The sequence below is a fragment of the Rissa tridactyla genome, chromosome 9 (assembly GCF_028500815.1).
Source record: "Rissa tridactyla isolate bRisTri1 chromosome 9, bRisTri1.patW.cur.20221130, whole genome shotgun sequence".
Taxonomy (NCBI): Eukaryota; Metazoa; Chordata; class Aves; order Charadriiformes; family Laridae; genus Rissa; species Rissa tridactyla.
Genome location: NC_071474.1, coordinates 29577162 through 29593448, shown reverse-complemented (window position 1 = coordinate 29593448; position 16287 = coordinate 29577162). Strand labels below are relative to the sequence as shown.

General features: G+C 35.5%; 1 protein-coding gene across 4 annotated transcripts in view; it reads right to left on the bottom strand.

The window, feature by feature from the left end:
- The window catches only part of DIAPH2 (diaphanous related formin 2), a 229851-nt gene that overhangs the window by 136813 nt on the left and 76751 nt on the right, over positions 1 to 16287 (bottom strand). For all 4 annotated transcript variants that reach the window (XM_054214099.1, XM_054214100.1, XM_054214101.1 and 1 more), the window contains 2 exons: positions 11629 to 11730; positions 5982 to 6221 (listed from right to left, as the gene is read on the bottom strand). In XM_054214099.1, coding sequence (XP_054070074.1) covers positions 5982 to 6221; positions 11629 to 11730 — 342 coding nt within the window. The remainder of the gene's footprint in view (positions 1 to 5981; positions 6222 to 11628; positions 11731 to 16287) is intronic.

The window sequence follows — 16287 nt, the reverse complement described above, 5'->3', positions numbered from 1 at the left end:
TTTTTGACTTTATGGAAAAGACAATTACGTGCATTTTGAATTAAAAAGTCATATTTTAAGAAAGTGAAGTTTGTTTTTCTTATATCCAGTTTAAGTGTCCCTTGTTTCAATTTATAACCCCTGTCTCACTCTTTTACTGTACACTTTGCTAAAAAGCCTGGCCCCACCTTCCCAGGAACTTATAGGGTGTTGGAAGGTTGCTACGGGTCCCCCCCAAAACCCTCATTTCTCCAGACTGGACAAGCCCAGTTCGATCAGCCTCTCCTCCTCCCTTGCCAGTCACCTATGTACGTTAAACAAAACACAAAACTAAATAAAATGGGTATAAAAAAAAAAGAAAAGGATTTTTTCTTCCCATCTGATCTGATGTGTACTGGAACACAAGTATGTGAATCCTAAAAATCCCCACCTTTCAAATGCTTTTGCATTATGCCCTCTGTATTTTCATCCTTTTAATTCTCAAAGCATTACCATATTAGAGAACTCCAAATAGTTCCCTGAGACTTGGTAAACCAACAAAACTCACCAACAGTAATGGAATTCACCATTTGGAATACAAATAATTGCTTCATTTCTACATCTCTGGCAGTGTTAACACACGGGAGTATAAAAGCTTTTGCAGAACAGGGTCTGTATATATGGCATTTGCAAAGCATTAAGAATGCATGTCACTGACCTAACGTTTTCCAAATGTATTTATTTTTAAAGATGACATTGACACTATAGTGTTAAAATTTTCAAACATAGGTTTTGATTCTATGGCTTTTCTTTATCTGAGAGACAGAATTTGGGAATAACACACTTAAAAAATCAGTAGATCAGTGCAGGATTCAGAAAGCAGCTTCCCGCTGAACGTTGAAGCATCAATTTAAATGGTCAATACTATCAGATTCATTGCTTGGGAAAGGATTAAAGATTAATAATACACAGACCACAATACTCGCAAGTACACCCATTCAAATCAAGTAATATACAGAGTAAGATGTTTAGGTCTGTAGCTCAGAAATAACATCAATAACACAAAATTCTCCTTTACATATAGTATCTTGGTAAAAACATTTAAAACATGCAAATCATACCATAACCCACTTCCAGAATTTTTCTTCTTTTTTTTTTTTTTAACATGTACTTTTGGATTAAATTGGCAGGTGTGAGAGTTAAAAGTGACAGCGAACATAAGGAAAAAAATAAGTATGTTTTAACTCTCACTAGATTGACATTTGATTATTATTATTATAACTTAAAAAAAAGCTTTCTATTTATTTTCATGAGATGATATAACTTTTCATATCCTAGAAATCTTTCCCATGTTAACAGAAAAGGGGCTGGTAGATCATTAATAAATGTACACTAGGTAAGTAACAGTCAAACTAGATAAAGAGCTTGTCTTGTACTATTTGCACCATGAACAAGTAACATGATATTCCTTATTACATAAAATACACATTGATCCAGCTAGAATACCACAAAAGCTTTATTAAAACAGAAGGATGCTTGCTATTAGTCTTGACATGAATTCACCACAAAAAGAAGCGAAGCTGTACCCTATGCATGCCTGAAGCAAACCTCTTTTCTTTCAATTAAATTTCTGCCTAGCATACCTTTATACAGCTATGAGGGTTCTCTTGTCCTTGGTAAGAGCTAGAAACTGGTGCAATAGGGTCCACAATAGCAGTCGGATCATTCGTACACATTAATTGAATGCAACAACTGGTAAAAAGATTTACCTTTAGCGAATTACTACAGCAGCCTCTCTGAACTTTACTATTTTTCTACTATACTTATATTTTCACGGAGCACTTAGGCAATCATGAACGCCCTGGTGCATACAAAGCAGCTGTTACTGCTTGCCAGTCTTCACACGGTGCAGGAATTCTAATGGTGATCTCTCTTATTTGAACAAAATTAAGTTCTCTGGCTTCTGCCAAAGGTTGTTTACAAATCATTTCTTTCTTCACGAATGTCATATACTGCAATATAACATCCAGAAAGATAATCTGTTTTTAAGGATTTGCAGTTACTACACAGGCATTAGCTTTTTAGCTATGTCCAGACAGGTCTGAATTCACGCTTTCTTTTCTTTATAATGTTTTAATAAAAGTTGTTACACAGTAACAGATTACTGTGTACAAAATGACCAGCTCTGTTTTAAGAATATTTATTTCACAGAAACAAACACTTATCCCAGATCAATACTTGCCTTTTTTCTTTTCTTTTTTCAAATCATATAACGTAAGTACTACATTTACTAAACAGACAATTAATTTTCAGACTGTTCAAAGATGACCAAAAAAAAAAAATCAATGCGAAACACAGGTTTTATTGAAAAGTGAATTCATCAACAGTAGGATACCTCATCATTAAAACAACTCTGCTTTTTATGTGTATTCCGCCCACGGAAACATGTGCACGGACCCATGTGTACTACTATGCTGACAGCTGGCTCAAAAAAAAGAAATTAACAGCGTCATGAGCAGAAAGTCCAATGGTCCAAACTATCTTTGTTTCAGTCACTGGTCTAAAAAAGAAAAAAAACCTACAAACTAAAAACCTGCAAACATCAAGCCTTTAAAAATCATTGACCAAATAACCATTGGTTTGATTCCCCTTTTCCTAATGTGTTTCCTGGTTATTTTTTCTGAGACTTAAATCCTTGTCTTTGGGCAAAACATCAACATACAGTAAAGAACAGCTTAAAAACTACCATATGACTCAAGTCAGCTAGATTTATGATAAATTCTACTCACATATCAGATAAGGTCCGTCCAGAACAACGATACTCAGAAGACACTACTATGGTTTAACTTATAAATTTGACCCATCAAGTATCTTACAGTGAGAGCCACCAAAAAAAAGACCAAAAAATGAGACAGAGCAATGACCAACATTTTGAAACATTAAGCCAGGTGGCCTTTTTTGATTTTAAAACTCTTACTGAAGCAGTTCTTACTTTAAGCAAATAATGTTTAGATTTGGTAAGAAATTCTTTTCCCCATTCTAAAGTTGCTTAAAAAGAAGTTGCAGGTTTTACGGCAAACAAAAAAAATTAGGACAAAGTTTCTTTGGCACCTTATATCTGACAGCGTAACTTCTAAAGTGTAACATCCTATTGCTTATCATGGTTCCATACATAAAAGCGAACAGTGCGCAAAGTATTTCACAAAATATTAAAGTAAGTTAGTAAGTTTTATGCTTTACGGGTATGCTATCAAAATGCAAAATAAAAGGCTCCCAAATTACTCTTGAAAAGCTTGAAGACTGAAATATCTTCCCTGGGAGAAGAAATAAAGACACTTCAAAATTATTCAAGGAAGAACTTTCATATGGCAAAAGTGCCTTCTCAAATTACCACCACACAAAATAAATTAAAATAACATCTTTCCACGTTCACACAGCTTTCAAAATTTAGAAGCGTCCAGATGCCCCACAGAGCAAAAACATGTAACCTACATGACGCTGGCAAACAAACTGCTACCTTGTTCTTGCTGTTCCATGTCACTCATTTCTTTTACTGCCTTCTTCAGCCAAGACATATAAATCAGAAGTTTTAATTCCCAGCAAGATTTCGGTAAACAAGACAATATACTCACCCTACCATGCTTACACCTACAGAAGTTTTCATTTTCACAGTGAAGGCCCATTATTGACCAATAATACTAAATTTTGAGGCTGTTTTAATAATAAAGGATTAAAGCTGAGAGGTGGTTGTAGACAGATATTAAACCTAGCGCTTATAAAAGATATTGTCACCTGATACGATTTAGTATTTTGTACTATTCACACCAGTTAATAAAGGCTCGTCAGACTGTGCTCTTAGTTAATAACACAAGGCCAATAAAGCTATCTTAGTATTTTGGGTGGAAAATGGGAGGGCAGAATTTGAAAGATATTAAACAAATAAACCAAATGCAATTACCAGTTGAAAATAATAGAGTCATTACCCAAATATAAATTTGGGTTCCTAACAGTAATTAAAAAAAAAAATCCATTGTGAATACTAACTGTGTAAGCAACTCTTATTCATGAAATTAAATATCGATGCAGTAAAAGGTTAGTTCTCCAAATACGATACTAAAGCATAAGTAAAGGTACAAAACCATTTGAAAACATACCTCTTGCAAAAGCACATTATTATACTAATCTAATTCAAATTAGAATGGCAAATACGTAAAGCAATGAAAACCAGAGCTTTTAAATAGCAAAAAATATCTTTTAACTTGCCTAATAAAGGATAAATTTAAATAGCAGACAATGCACATGTCACTCTGTCTGGAGAAACTTATTTACATTTCCATTAATTTAAGTGACTTGTTATGAGTTTGGAACCTACGAGTGATAATTCACGAGGTTTAATCAATATGCAGAGGTGTTAATGATACAATTTCATGTCCAGATTTTGGCAAGACCTCTGTTTTAGCTCTAACAACGATCACTGACTTTGTGATTATTTTATTTTTTGACATCATCTTATAACAAAATATACCTAGTACCTAAACGCAAGAGTACAGTCAACATTTTATTTGGGATAATGTTTAAGTATTTTCTCTAATGTCTCGGCCCAGTGGGGAGGGCAGGGGGAGAAGAACACTTCCCTCGGAAATATCTCTCTTGAAAACAAAAAAGTTCACACACAGATTTTGTTTTTGAGGGCAAGGCTGAATTAAACAGTCATAGATTTTTGTCTCAGCTATTTTAAATGGAATTTAGCTGTAAGCACAGATAGCTATGCTTCAGCAATTATTCAGTTCGGTGGAGAACAATTTGCAGGATTAGTCAGTCTGCATTAGCTGTGTCAAAATCTGTGGGATGTGCATTGACACCAATTCATAAATCTATCACCTGGAGTGCAAGAATACCTTCTCAAATCTACGCTGTGCTAGAGTACCATTCATGAACTCGTCATTTCCCCTCCCCACCATTAACAAGAAGTTTACTGCTTAAAACATTAAATTCCCTTTAGATTCCACTACTACTGAAAAGAAAATGCAGCACTAGATTTATTAAAAAAAAAAAAAAATCCTTCAAATTGGCCTCTCTTTAAAAAAAGCTATTAAAGAATTAAAGTATTTCTCAGGTGATGGTTTTTATTTTACCAAAAAAGTTAGCAACATCTTTGTATTAAACTATAGCAAGCAGAGTCTTTCTCTACTGAAATATGTCAGATCAGACTTGCTGTGCATTTGGAATATTATTTTCCCCCCAAGGTTAAATCTCCTTGAGGTACACGTCATGTCTCCCCACGGCACCCAAAAAAAGGTCTTGAAACCTGGACCCTCTGATTAGACCAAACAGAAAATAACTGAAAAATTCCTCTGCAAGGTTTACGCTAACTTGTCTTTTATTTAAATCTGTTTACAAATGTTGCAAGCCTTTATTTTAAAGATCCTTTCAAAGGTACTTTGCAAACTGAGACAGTCAAGTTCAGATCAACGCCTTACACACGTTTTACCATATAAACAAACAAGCACTGCTCATTAAATTCTAACCACTATAGATTTTGGAGTTCTCCTTGCATCCTGTATTTTGCCACCACAATTAAAGTTAAACCCAGGATAACAATGTCCATCTTTAATCCCAAATACTTACTTCGGTGACGCTGCCTGAGGGACAGCTGGGTAGAAGATGGAAAGACAGACTAGTAGCTAGAGCTATTTAACAAATTCTGAGCTCTGTGTATATTCTATTGAAAAGATGATAGTTGAACAAATTCCAATCAAAAAAAGCTGTTCTACTTGTATACTTTAGAAAGACTCGGAACAGACTTACAATTAACTGCCTTAAATTGCCATTGCATGGAAAAAGACAACTATAGCAGGGGACCATCCTAGTAATCTTTACTCTCTATTTTGTCTATCCATTTTTAATAACAGAGGTGCAGTCAGTAAATTATGCTGCTGACTGTTTTTCCCTATTTAGGGTACTTCCTCATGTGTCGTGAGTTTCATGAATCTGCACATACAAGCTTTATAGCTTTATCTTACCTTGCAAAGAAAACTGATGTTAAAACCAAGAGACTGTGCGTTTCTGGAGCCAGAGTTCATGTAGTTTCCAAGGAACAGCACTAACTCTAAAAGCTTACTAAAGCTTTCACTCTTCTTCATCTCTTCGCAAGCCAGTGTAACCGCCATAATGTCAGGTTTGATATTGTTTACGTGCTCTTCAAACATAAGCTTGAAAAGGATCCCATTGAGACGTGACCGCAACATTTTCACTGAACTCATCTACAAAATAAGACATTAAATCAGAACATAAAAAAAACCAAAAGTTTATTTAAGCAAAATGCTTATACTAAAAAAAAAAAAAAAAAAAAAGTATTGTGCAACCAGCAAGACTCTAGTTTCTATATATTTTCACTGACTATCTTGTACTTCCAGGAATCCGTACCTGCCCATGGGTATTCTTCTCCAAACCATACTCTTTGCCTGAAAAAAATCAGCGAAGCAACGTTTTGAAAATAAGAGAGTGCTTTGTGTTACCAAACCATTTAACTTGTGAATTCCAAACTCACGGGCAACAAATGCACACTGCCAAAGCCCTTCCTCCCAGCAAAGGAAACGTGAGTCAGTTCCACCAGTTCACAAGAACCGACGACCAGCCTGAAAGTACCCATTGCAAACATTTTGTCATATCTCCAGTGAAGTTGCCCTTGAACTGATATTTACCAATTTTCTAAAACTAAGCTTCTCAGTTTTTCTCCCTTCAGAAGTGGCACAACAGTGTCTCAAATGTGCGTGCTGATACCAGCATAGACACAAATCACTACACTTCAGACGGATTAAGGTAAAGAATTTTACTTTCCAGTTTTAGACTCTCTCACTGAGCTGACCCAAAGGGCTCAACTTGCTCTTGGTCCCTGGGAGAGTAACAGCAGGGAGAGACAATGAATTCTTAGGGACCCTTGTGGAAGGACATGAGAATACCTGAGCGACTTTGAGACACAGGAGGTCAAGCCTCACTAGGCAGATATTCATATCAAGCCAGGTCATATTAGTACTATTGTTCATGAAATATTTCCTGCCATTGAACTGATATGAGCTGTTAATTGTGATATTTACAAATCACATCAGTGCTACATCTAACAAGGTGGTTATTTTTTCAGTTTTTAATTAACATGAAACCCAAACTTTTGTTCCATTATTATCTACACTTATAGCAAGTTATAAAATAAATAATATGAATCCTACTGGTATTGATAGCTACCAAACAAGCTCAAAAGTATTTTAAAGGTACACTATGATATATATTTGATCCTAAGACTTTTCAAGTTCAAACCATCAAAAAGCCCCAGTCTATGTATCCCAAAGAATAACCAGATAAAGAGGTTTTGGCTGAAATTCATTAGACTAAGTTCTACATAAAAAAGCAATATACCCAGAGATACTAAAGTAGGTATTTATTTCTGGTATACTCTTTAATTTCTAGTTCCATGGCATGTTTTTGTAGGCAATATACTGCCTGCTTTTCAACTCCTTGTCTTTTTGTCCTTCTAAACAACTTTTGTAAGACTACTACCCAAGATACTATCATATACTTTGCAAAAGGTAGTATATGACTAATTTTTTCTTGAGCTGATAAAAAGATGGGAGGTTACAAATCACAGCATTGTAACACGGTAAATGACAGATACTGAAATGTATCTACAGAAGTGATTCGTTAGTTTAAATGCCCAAGACCAATTTCATTAGAGTAGCTACCAAAATATTTTGCACAAGTGATCAGCAATATTGCCTTCTACTTAGCAGCGGAGATATTCACATGATATATTTAAATTTAAGAGAAAAATATGTACTGAAAATTTTTAATCCACTTAAAAATTTTCATTTAAATGCGGGAATGATTACCTTCCAAATCTAACTCCTAATTTTAATTAGCAGAATACAGAAAGATTTCTCCCCCAATGTATTCACTATCAGTGGTGTTCCTGAAGCACTTTGTCCCCCTGAAAGAAAAGCTTTGTTATGTGACAAATCACAGATCTTGGCTATCAAAGCAGAAAGATTTTCATGTGTTCATGTCTCTGATGCCCAAAGCTTTACCATGGCACCTTGAGGAACCACAGTTTTTCTACTGGTGTTATCTACCAGAAGCAGCAGCAATAACTTTCATAGGAAAGACTTGGGGGGGGCCTAAATAATGATCAATTCATACTAAAATGAACATAAATATGACGGCACTCCAGATGGTCTCCAACAATTCATATGATCAGACCAAACGAGGAAAAGGAAAGAATTGGAAAAGAAGCATGTCAGCATAACTTGCAATCTTTTTTTATATATCCCCATTGTCACGAATTTCTCTGTGAGCCTCTATAAGCCAACATCACGCAAAGTCTTGGAACATTATTCTTCTAGTCATTCCTTATTGCAGAAATATCATACTGAAAACATCTGCCTTGAAAGGATCTACCTTCAGTGGCCTGCAGTAGATGGGAATTAAAATTAATCACAACTTGCTTTATCTTTTGTAGAACAATCTCCAATTACTGACTTTACTCAAAATGGCACAGGAAAAAAGTGTCAAAAGCTTTAGACATTGAAAACAGAGGGCAACAAAAACATGTATAAGTTTTTGTAAGTATATAAGTTTATAAGTATAACAGTGTGACTTAAACATCCGTGACGAATAATCCTTTACAACACTTCAGCCGATCTGTACTTCCTTTGATGCTGCGAAGTGTCATAGAACACTGACCATTTCTTTGCTTTGCAAGGTAGTCTGCCTACCAAACCAGCAGGAAGTTTTAATTTCATTTGCTGATCTGCATAATATTTTCCAAGTACCTTAATTTCAAAAGAGCTGTTTCAAGTGGGTTGTTTTATATACATTACGCTCTATGTATCAATAGAAGATGACCACAAATGCCATTTTATTTCCTCCTTCCCAACCCTGCCCTGGTGTTTCTTTCATATGCATATTTCTAAATACGTGATTTCGCTGGCTGATAAACATATTGAACTTAGAAGAATCTTCTGAAAATAGTAAGGTGCAAAGATTAAATTCACTTAGGAAAAGGTCAAATTGTTTTTAGTTTACAAAATTAAGTGTCAAAGGCATATAAGAAATAACACATTCCAATAGGGGCATGCAATAGCAAGCATTATCTCTGACCACAAACAGTTAAAGAAGGAAGAAAAAGGGGGCTGTTTTTTTCCCAGCTAACTGTGAGCACTGGACTGCATATCATTTCCCCTTCTGGGCTTTCATAAAGGTCTCTCGTCCGATTTCTCTACCTAATCAAGTTCTTTATTCAGTTCTTTATTCTTTATTATCATCATTCAACTCTCAAGCCCTGGATTAAAACTAGGTTCAAGGGTTATTGGAGAAAGAGGCATAAAGCACAATTAAATTTGCCTCATTTCCTAAGGAAAAGCACTGACAATCCTATAATACAAATTTGTCAACTTACTCAGACTCTTACCTATAATATATTAAACAATTGACCTTTTATTTTCCCTAGTCATGTCCTAGAAAGATTAATTCTTCAGCAGCTCCAGAAATTACAACGAGGCAGAACGAGTGGCAGATAAATTCAATTAAAATGAGTGAATGACTCCAAACCAATGCAGGTGCAACAAACTTGTCCAAGTTTTGCTGGTTTGTCTACCTCTCAAGGAGACCGGTGCAATAGAGCTCATCCTGGTTACACAGCAAAGAGGGTCACAGAATCTGCAAGTCTCTACAGCGACTCAGTGAAACTTATCCCCTTGCATTAACAATGAAATTACTGATAAACCAGTTCTTACCAGGTGAAGGAAGTTTTGCAAGTCACTAGATACCAGCAAAAAAAAAAAAAACAAACCCTCCCAGTTTCCCAGAACATACAGCAGAAAGGAAATTCTTTGGTAAGCTCCAGTCACTTGTTTTGTTGGCTCACTAAAGAGTTATTAATTAAAACTCACACCACATAATTGTGGAGTGATCTTTTTAAAAGTGGTAATATTCTTAACTCAACTTATAAAAAGAACAAGGAAATAAGTACCAGACCTAACAGATACACTTCTGATTTAAAAGAAAAAAAAAAAAGTAAACTATCCAACAGCGGCTACTCCTCTCAGCTCAACTGGTTTTCCGGTATCTATCAGTAAAAAAATAAATGGATGCAAACTCTGGTAAAATCGTACTAATAACAGTTACTATCTACACATACTTAATACACTACTTGTATATTGGCAGCTTCACTGAATGCTTGTGGTTTACCAACGCATCAAGATAAAGCAAGAGAACTGTTCCTTCTTAGGTTGTTACTGATTAATAAATAGATGGTAATGGTGCAGACCTTGCACTAAGACTAACCAATCTCACATTTCTACCAAAATTCCTCATCTTTGTTCTGAAATAAAACATTTTTGGAACTTTACGCCATTTATTAAAAAAATAAAATCAATAGCCTAAAGTTTTTCCAAAGAAGTCATTGATATCTTCCATTTTCTAAATCCCCTAAAAAAATCTCATTAGCTCAAAATATATGTGTCCCTGCCAAAAAAAAAAAAAAAAAAAACCACTCAAAAGGCAGTTCTGAAGCCAAATTAAGCATAATCAGAGCTTTTTAGTAAAAAGGTTGTTTCGCTCTTTCTTTTAATACGCTCTATTTCTGTTTTAATACATTTTAATGTACATAACATCATAAAATCCAGCAAAAGCAAACCTAGCTCCTGTGGAGTTAGGGATAAATTCTAAACACATTACAGAGGCTATCACCATCATTATAATCTTTTAGACTGACAAAGTGAAATGAAAACAGGAACTAATTTGCCTAAGGACTTGTCGGGTCTTTGGAAGACCAGAAGCAGAAAGAGAGTCCTCAAGCCCTAGTTTAGTACTCGGTATCATACAATCATCTGCCAGCATGTATTAGGGTAACTTATGCAAATTTTACAATTTCAGTCGGAGACAGGTTCTAACCATTATAATACTCCATGGAATGCAGTATTATATAATGGAATGGAATTCCATGGCATATATAATGCTTATGGAATAGACATATGTATTGAACACTAATAAAAGCAACAGAATACGATCTACAATTTCAGTTCTAATAAGAATAGACACCTCTTCTAGAGCAGTTTTGCAAGGTTCTAGGTGTTTGTATATATATATACACGCATACGTGTGTATATATACATAAAATACATATACACACATACATGCATTTTTATTTTTAACCAAAAGGTGAAACATAACATGAGATACTATGGGCACATTAACTCTTTCAGCTGTTTACAGTTTTTGATACAGCAGAAGAAATTTAATTGAAGTAGTCAATGCCACTGAGTTAATGGTTTTTTTTATGAACTCTTGGAAATGTAACTACCTGAACCTAGCGTGTTCTCCCTTACTGTTTAATAAACATACAAGACATGCAAACAAGGCAAGACAGTCAGACAAAAGATTTGGTCTGGCACAGAAATTCCTGTTGCTCTTAACTACATACCATAATTCCTTCCAGAAAATTACCTAACATGTATTTACAGAAATTTTTAGATTATCACTCATCAATAAATAGATGATAACTTTTTCTAATGCAGGACTTGCAGAAACACTAACCAAAATAATATAAACCCAAACTTTTTCTTTTTAATCTCTTTGACAAAATAGAACCCTCCAGTTAATTATTGCACTAATACATACCACAACTCCAAATTGTTCTGGCTCAGCAAGATCGTTATATTCATCCTTTAATTCGGCTAAGGCATTGAGTTCTTTCTGCTCAGGAAGATTCTTCACTAGGTTCTAAAACAAACAAGGTATTACATTAAATTTGTTATATTAAACTAGCTGAGATCTTAAAATAACACGTTTAAAATACCACAACATGGAAATGCATGAAGATATCATGGAAAGCTTTTTTTTATTTACGCAGCTTTAACACTATAGAAACATTAAATCAAGCCAGTAATTATTTAATACAGACATCAGCACCTCTGTTACAGTCTCTAATTTGAAGAATGCCTTCTCAGTACTAAAAAGTTAGACAAAACTCCTTGATGCTGTCAGGCCCTGCAGAATCAATCTCCTTTTGCCCTCCTGATTGCACGGACCGTTGCAAAAATTAAATCTTTCGATACTTTCTGCAACACTAGTCATAGAGTTGAAACATCTCAAAACATGCTCCTTTAACTTGAATTTCTCCTGGTTAGGTTATAGCACATCGGGTCTCCTCCCATCAGAAAAGGTGCAGTGCCATGTGTTCCCACAAGTTATGAATAAAATGCACCCTGACACTACGACAGAAGCGATAACGAATGTTCAGGTCTATGTCACAAAAAAAAAAAAAATAAGCTTCGCTACGAAAAAAAGTTATGTGCTTTTTAAAAAAATCAGAAAATCAACTGGTGCTAGAGAAGAATATTTTTTCCAGATATAAAAATCTTCATGGGAGAAAACCTGTACTATTAGAGGTACATGTGACTTACTTTTAGAACATACCAATCTTGCCATCACTCTTGCAATATTTTTTTATTCGTTAGGAGAATTTGATTACTGATCACTCTGCCAAGCTTGATGAAGTAGGCATTAAGGTGCAACTTTCAGAAAGGCATCAGTCTAATTTGTCAAATTTGCAAGTGATAGCTAACCGAACTCTCCAAGCTGAGAGAATCAAACATTCGCCCATCTTAATAAGGAAAAATACAGATGACAAGCAGTCTCATACAAAGTGTCCTTGTTACAGAAGGACATTTTACACTTACACAGGGGAGTACTGAGTGTCTCAGTGAGCAAAGTTCAATATACACAACAGAGATAAGCATCAGATTCACCTGGATGTCATGCAAATAAGCTACGGTCTCCTGTTTAAACCTAAGCATGCTTCCTTTCCTATCAACCCAACCCCACAAATTTCTACTTGAAGAAAAAAAAACCAAAACATTCTTGCTCATTTGATTGACTGTTTAATGCTGGTAAAGATCAAAGATATGAACTTTTTTTTTTTTAAACATATTTTCATTAGGTAGATTATTGGCCAAAAGCTGTCATTAATAATTTCATAGTATTTGTGAAATTAATTCACAGTAATTTCACATAGAAAAATGTATATTTCAGTACACATTAATAAACTCACAATAAAACATTATTTTTTCCATCAATGCAGAAATACAAGTGCCTACTACTAAAACTGCCTTTTTTTGGTTTTTGCCACGTAACTAGGATCTGTTAACACGCTTGATCATTTCTTTTTCCTCATCCACATCCCTTAACAGTCCAGAGCTAATAGATCAACTCATTTTACCCTCAGCTTCTAAGACAAGGAGCTTGGCTCTATTAGCACTGCAGCCCCCCAGACATGTGTTTAAATATGGTTACTTGAATAACTGAAAAGGAAGCTAAAGCATTCAGTGATCACATACTCAAATCTTTGTCAGTACTTTAGGAAACAGTTTCATAATGTATTCATAATGATGTGGATTTAAATAAAAATATGGTAAATAAAAAATAGTTTACCTAAACGTAAGTAGTAGTAGAAATCTGAGGCTGAAATTAAGAAGCTGAAATTATCACTGTCTACTCACTGTCACAACGCCCTGAATTCTGCTAAACAAGGCGTCTGACGAGTATTTTTACGAGAATTTATCTGAAAGACACACTAGGAATTGAGAATATTTTTTCCGAGAGTGTTTTCCTCACGGAAGAGTTACAACAGTATATAGTCTACCACGTACTCAAACTGATTAATCCAATTAATTTTAGTGAGTATTACAACATAATTCTGAAAAGCAGCAAGAAACGAGGACTTGAGAAACAGAACTGAAAAAGCACTTTCCGATATGCTCAGTTACGCTGTACCCATTTGGCTTTCACCACTTTGATATTTAGAACAAAGCAGTTTCCACATGTGCATTTTTATAAAGTGCAAGTTTTGCTAAGCATGAAAGAAAGCAAGGTTTGCTTTGTAAAATTTTTCCAATCAGTAGTATTGAAGACTGTTAAACTGGTAAATTAGATGATAAGTCAGAAGATTAGAATAGAAATATACCAGAACAGACTGAACACAAAATAGATGATACAGAGAAGGAATCTCTTCTGGGTTATCAGCTGAACCTCCTCGCAGTGAGAACAACGCTGCCACACCGTTCCCTTCAGAAACAGGCCCATCTCCACAGCCTCACTTTTTTGAAGATTACAAGCAGCTGAGTTTCTAGATAGCGGCATTCGTGATGAATTCATATACATTTATTCTGGTGTTAACATTGCCTTTCACTTATGCAACTTCATTTTTCTCCCCACTGCTTATGCACATCGCTCTTCTCCTCATATAGTTATAATGTAGTCATATCCCCTCTCAGCTATTTATATTGCTAATCTAATCAAGCCAATCTTTTCTAGCTTCCTTCTGTAGACTGTTTCTCCATCCCTCAATCATCTTAAGTAGTTTTTAAGTTCAGCTTCTCCATTTTAAATTAATTTTTGAGAAATGTAGCAAGTATTTTAGATAAGGTCTTAGAAGCGCATTATTCAAAAGCATAATAATCATCCTCTCTGCTGGAAATACTTGACCTGATACACCTTGCAGTCACAGTTGCCTTTTTTATGGTGTACGGGCTCTGGCTGGGGTGAAGTTAATTTCCTCCACAGCAGCCCCTATGGTGCTGTTTTGACTTGTGACCAACGCGGTGTTGATAACACCCCGATGGTTTCGCTGCTATTGCACAGTGCTCGTGCAGCTGGAAGGCCACCTCCGCTCCTCACTCTGCAAGGGGGCCGGAGCAAGTGGCTGGGACTACTACTAGCATACAGCTACACCAGCAGTAGCTCTACTTGTCCTGTTGAGCACAGACTATTACTTCTCCTCAACCATTTCCAACTGATAAGTAGCCATTACAACATCAGCTTCCAGTGTTTTACAATTAAGACGCAAGATCACGACCTTTTACTTCAGCATAACATATTAAATCCTATTTCTATTAATCCAGGTCTCAAGATATACCTACATTGGTTGCAGAGGTAACTATACCCATATGAAACTATTCTGCATCTGAGGTATTCAAGGTGGGTTTTTTCTCCCTGTTGATTTTTGATTTTACTAACCTTATAGGCTTCTCAATCACGTGATCTGATGTCCCCAATCATTAAACATAAGCTTAAGACTTATTACTTATTTCCAAATACTACGTATTGTGTGCTTTAATTTTTTGTGAGAAGACTTGGTAGCCAAAGGTAGTATTTTTAGCAATGTTAATAGATCTATATTGGAAATCTTCTGTATTTAATTTTAGGGCCCACACTCAAAACCAATCAACTCCATGCCGACGTGGCCTGAAGCAGGACAAGACAGTGAAACACAAAGTCAGATTGGAAATACTTTCCCATCAAACGGGAACTTGCAAAAACATTATGCGATAGCAATTAAAAAAAAAAAGAATTATAAAAAAAAAAATCAAGGATTATCCCAAATGAAATACGAATGAGAATTTCTGATACCAAATCTGTATTTTCAAACATATTAGGTTAGGTGACATAACTCTCAGAATATGACACTACAAGAAAATGTAACTGAATGTAGTTCTGTGAGCCCAATAGTTTGAGGTCTATGAGGGAACTGCAGCCCTTCCTCCAGAGCCTCAAGAAAACAAAACTCTAGAAATGTAAGGAGGCCTTGGTGACACAAGAAAAACTGCAGAAAAAGGACAAGGAAATTTTATTTGAAATATATAATTCCATTTACACTATATGTTTTGCAACAGAGTAGTTTTGTTAAAAAGCATTCATGTTAAAATTTGAAGAAGTCATGAATTATGTAATTAATGGTGAAGAGACCAGGAAACCCAGTTTAACCCAGTGTACCTGGAATAGTCATTTTCCAAGTCCAAGAAAGGAAGAAGAAATTCATTTAGAAAGCCTTGGGGGGGACTGGGACAGGGGTGCAAGCAGGAGACAGGGAAGGAGGAAAGTATAAATAGAGTCCAGGTACGTTAGCTAGAACGTGAATCTGAGTATGATACTGAAATAAATCAATTCAATAGCAGTACCACCGTAGGTTTACATGTTTCTCTATTGCACTGTGTCACTCCCCAGAGATGAGGAGGGGCTGCCTACACACTTGCTCTCTTTCTCTTGTGAACAAATCAGAGAGGGATGTAAAGAAGTTGAATTCTGTACTTTCTTCTCTCCAGCTGAGATACATTGGGTTCAAAACAAGATTAAAACAGCTTCAGAGCAGGCTTGATTTACAAATGGTTTCAGGGTTGTAGCAGTGTCCTGAAACATTCAGGTAGTTTCATCTATCACTAGTGACGAGCAGAGTTGTTTCCACAAGAAGACTGATGAAACTGCATTGTCCGCTAGCCTAAA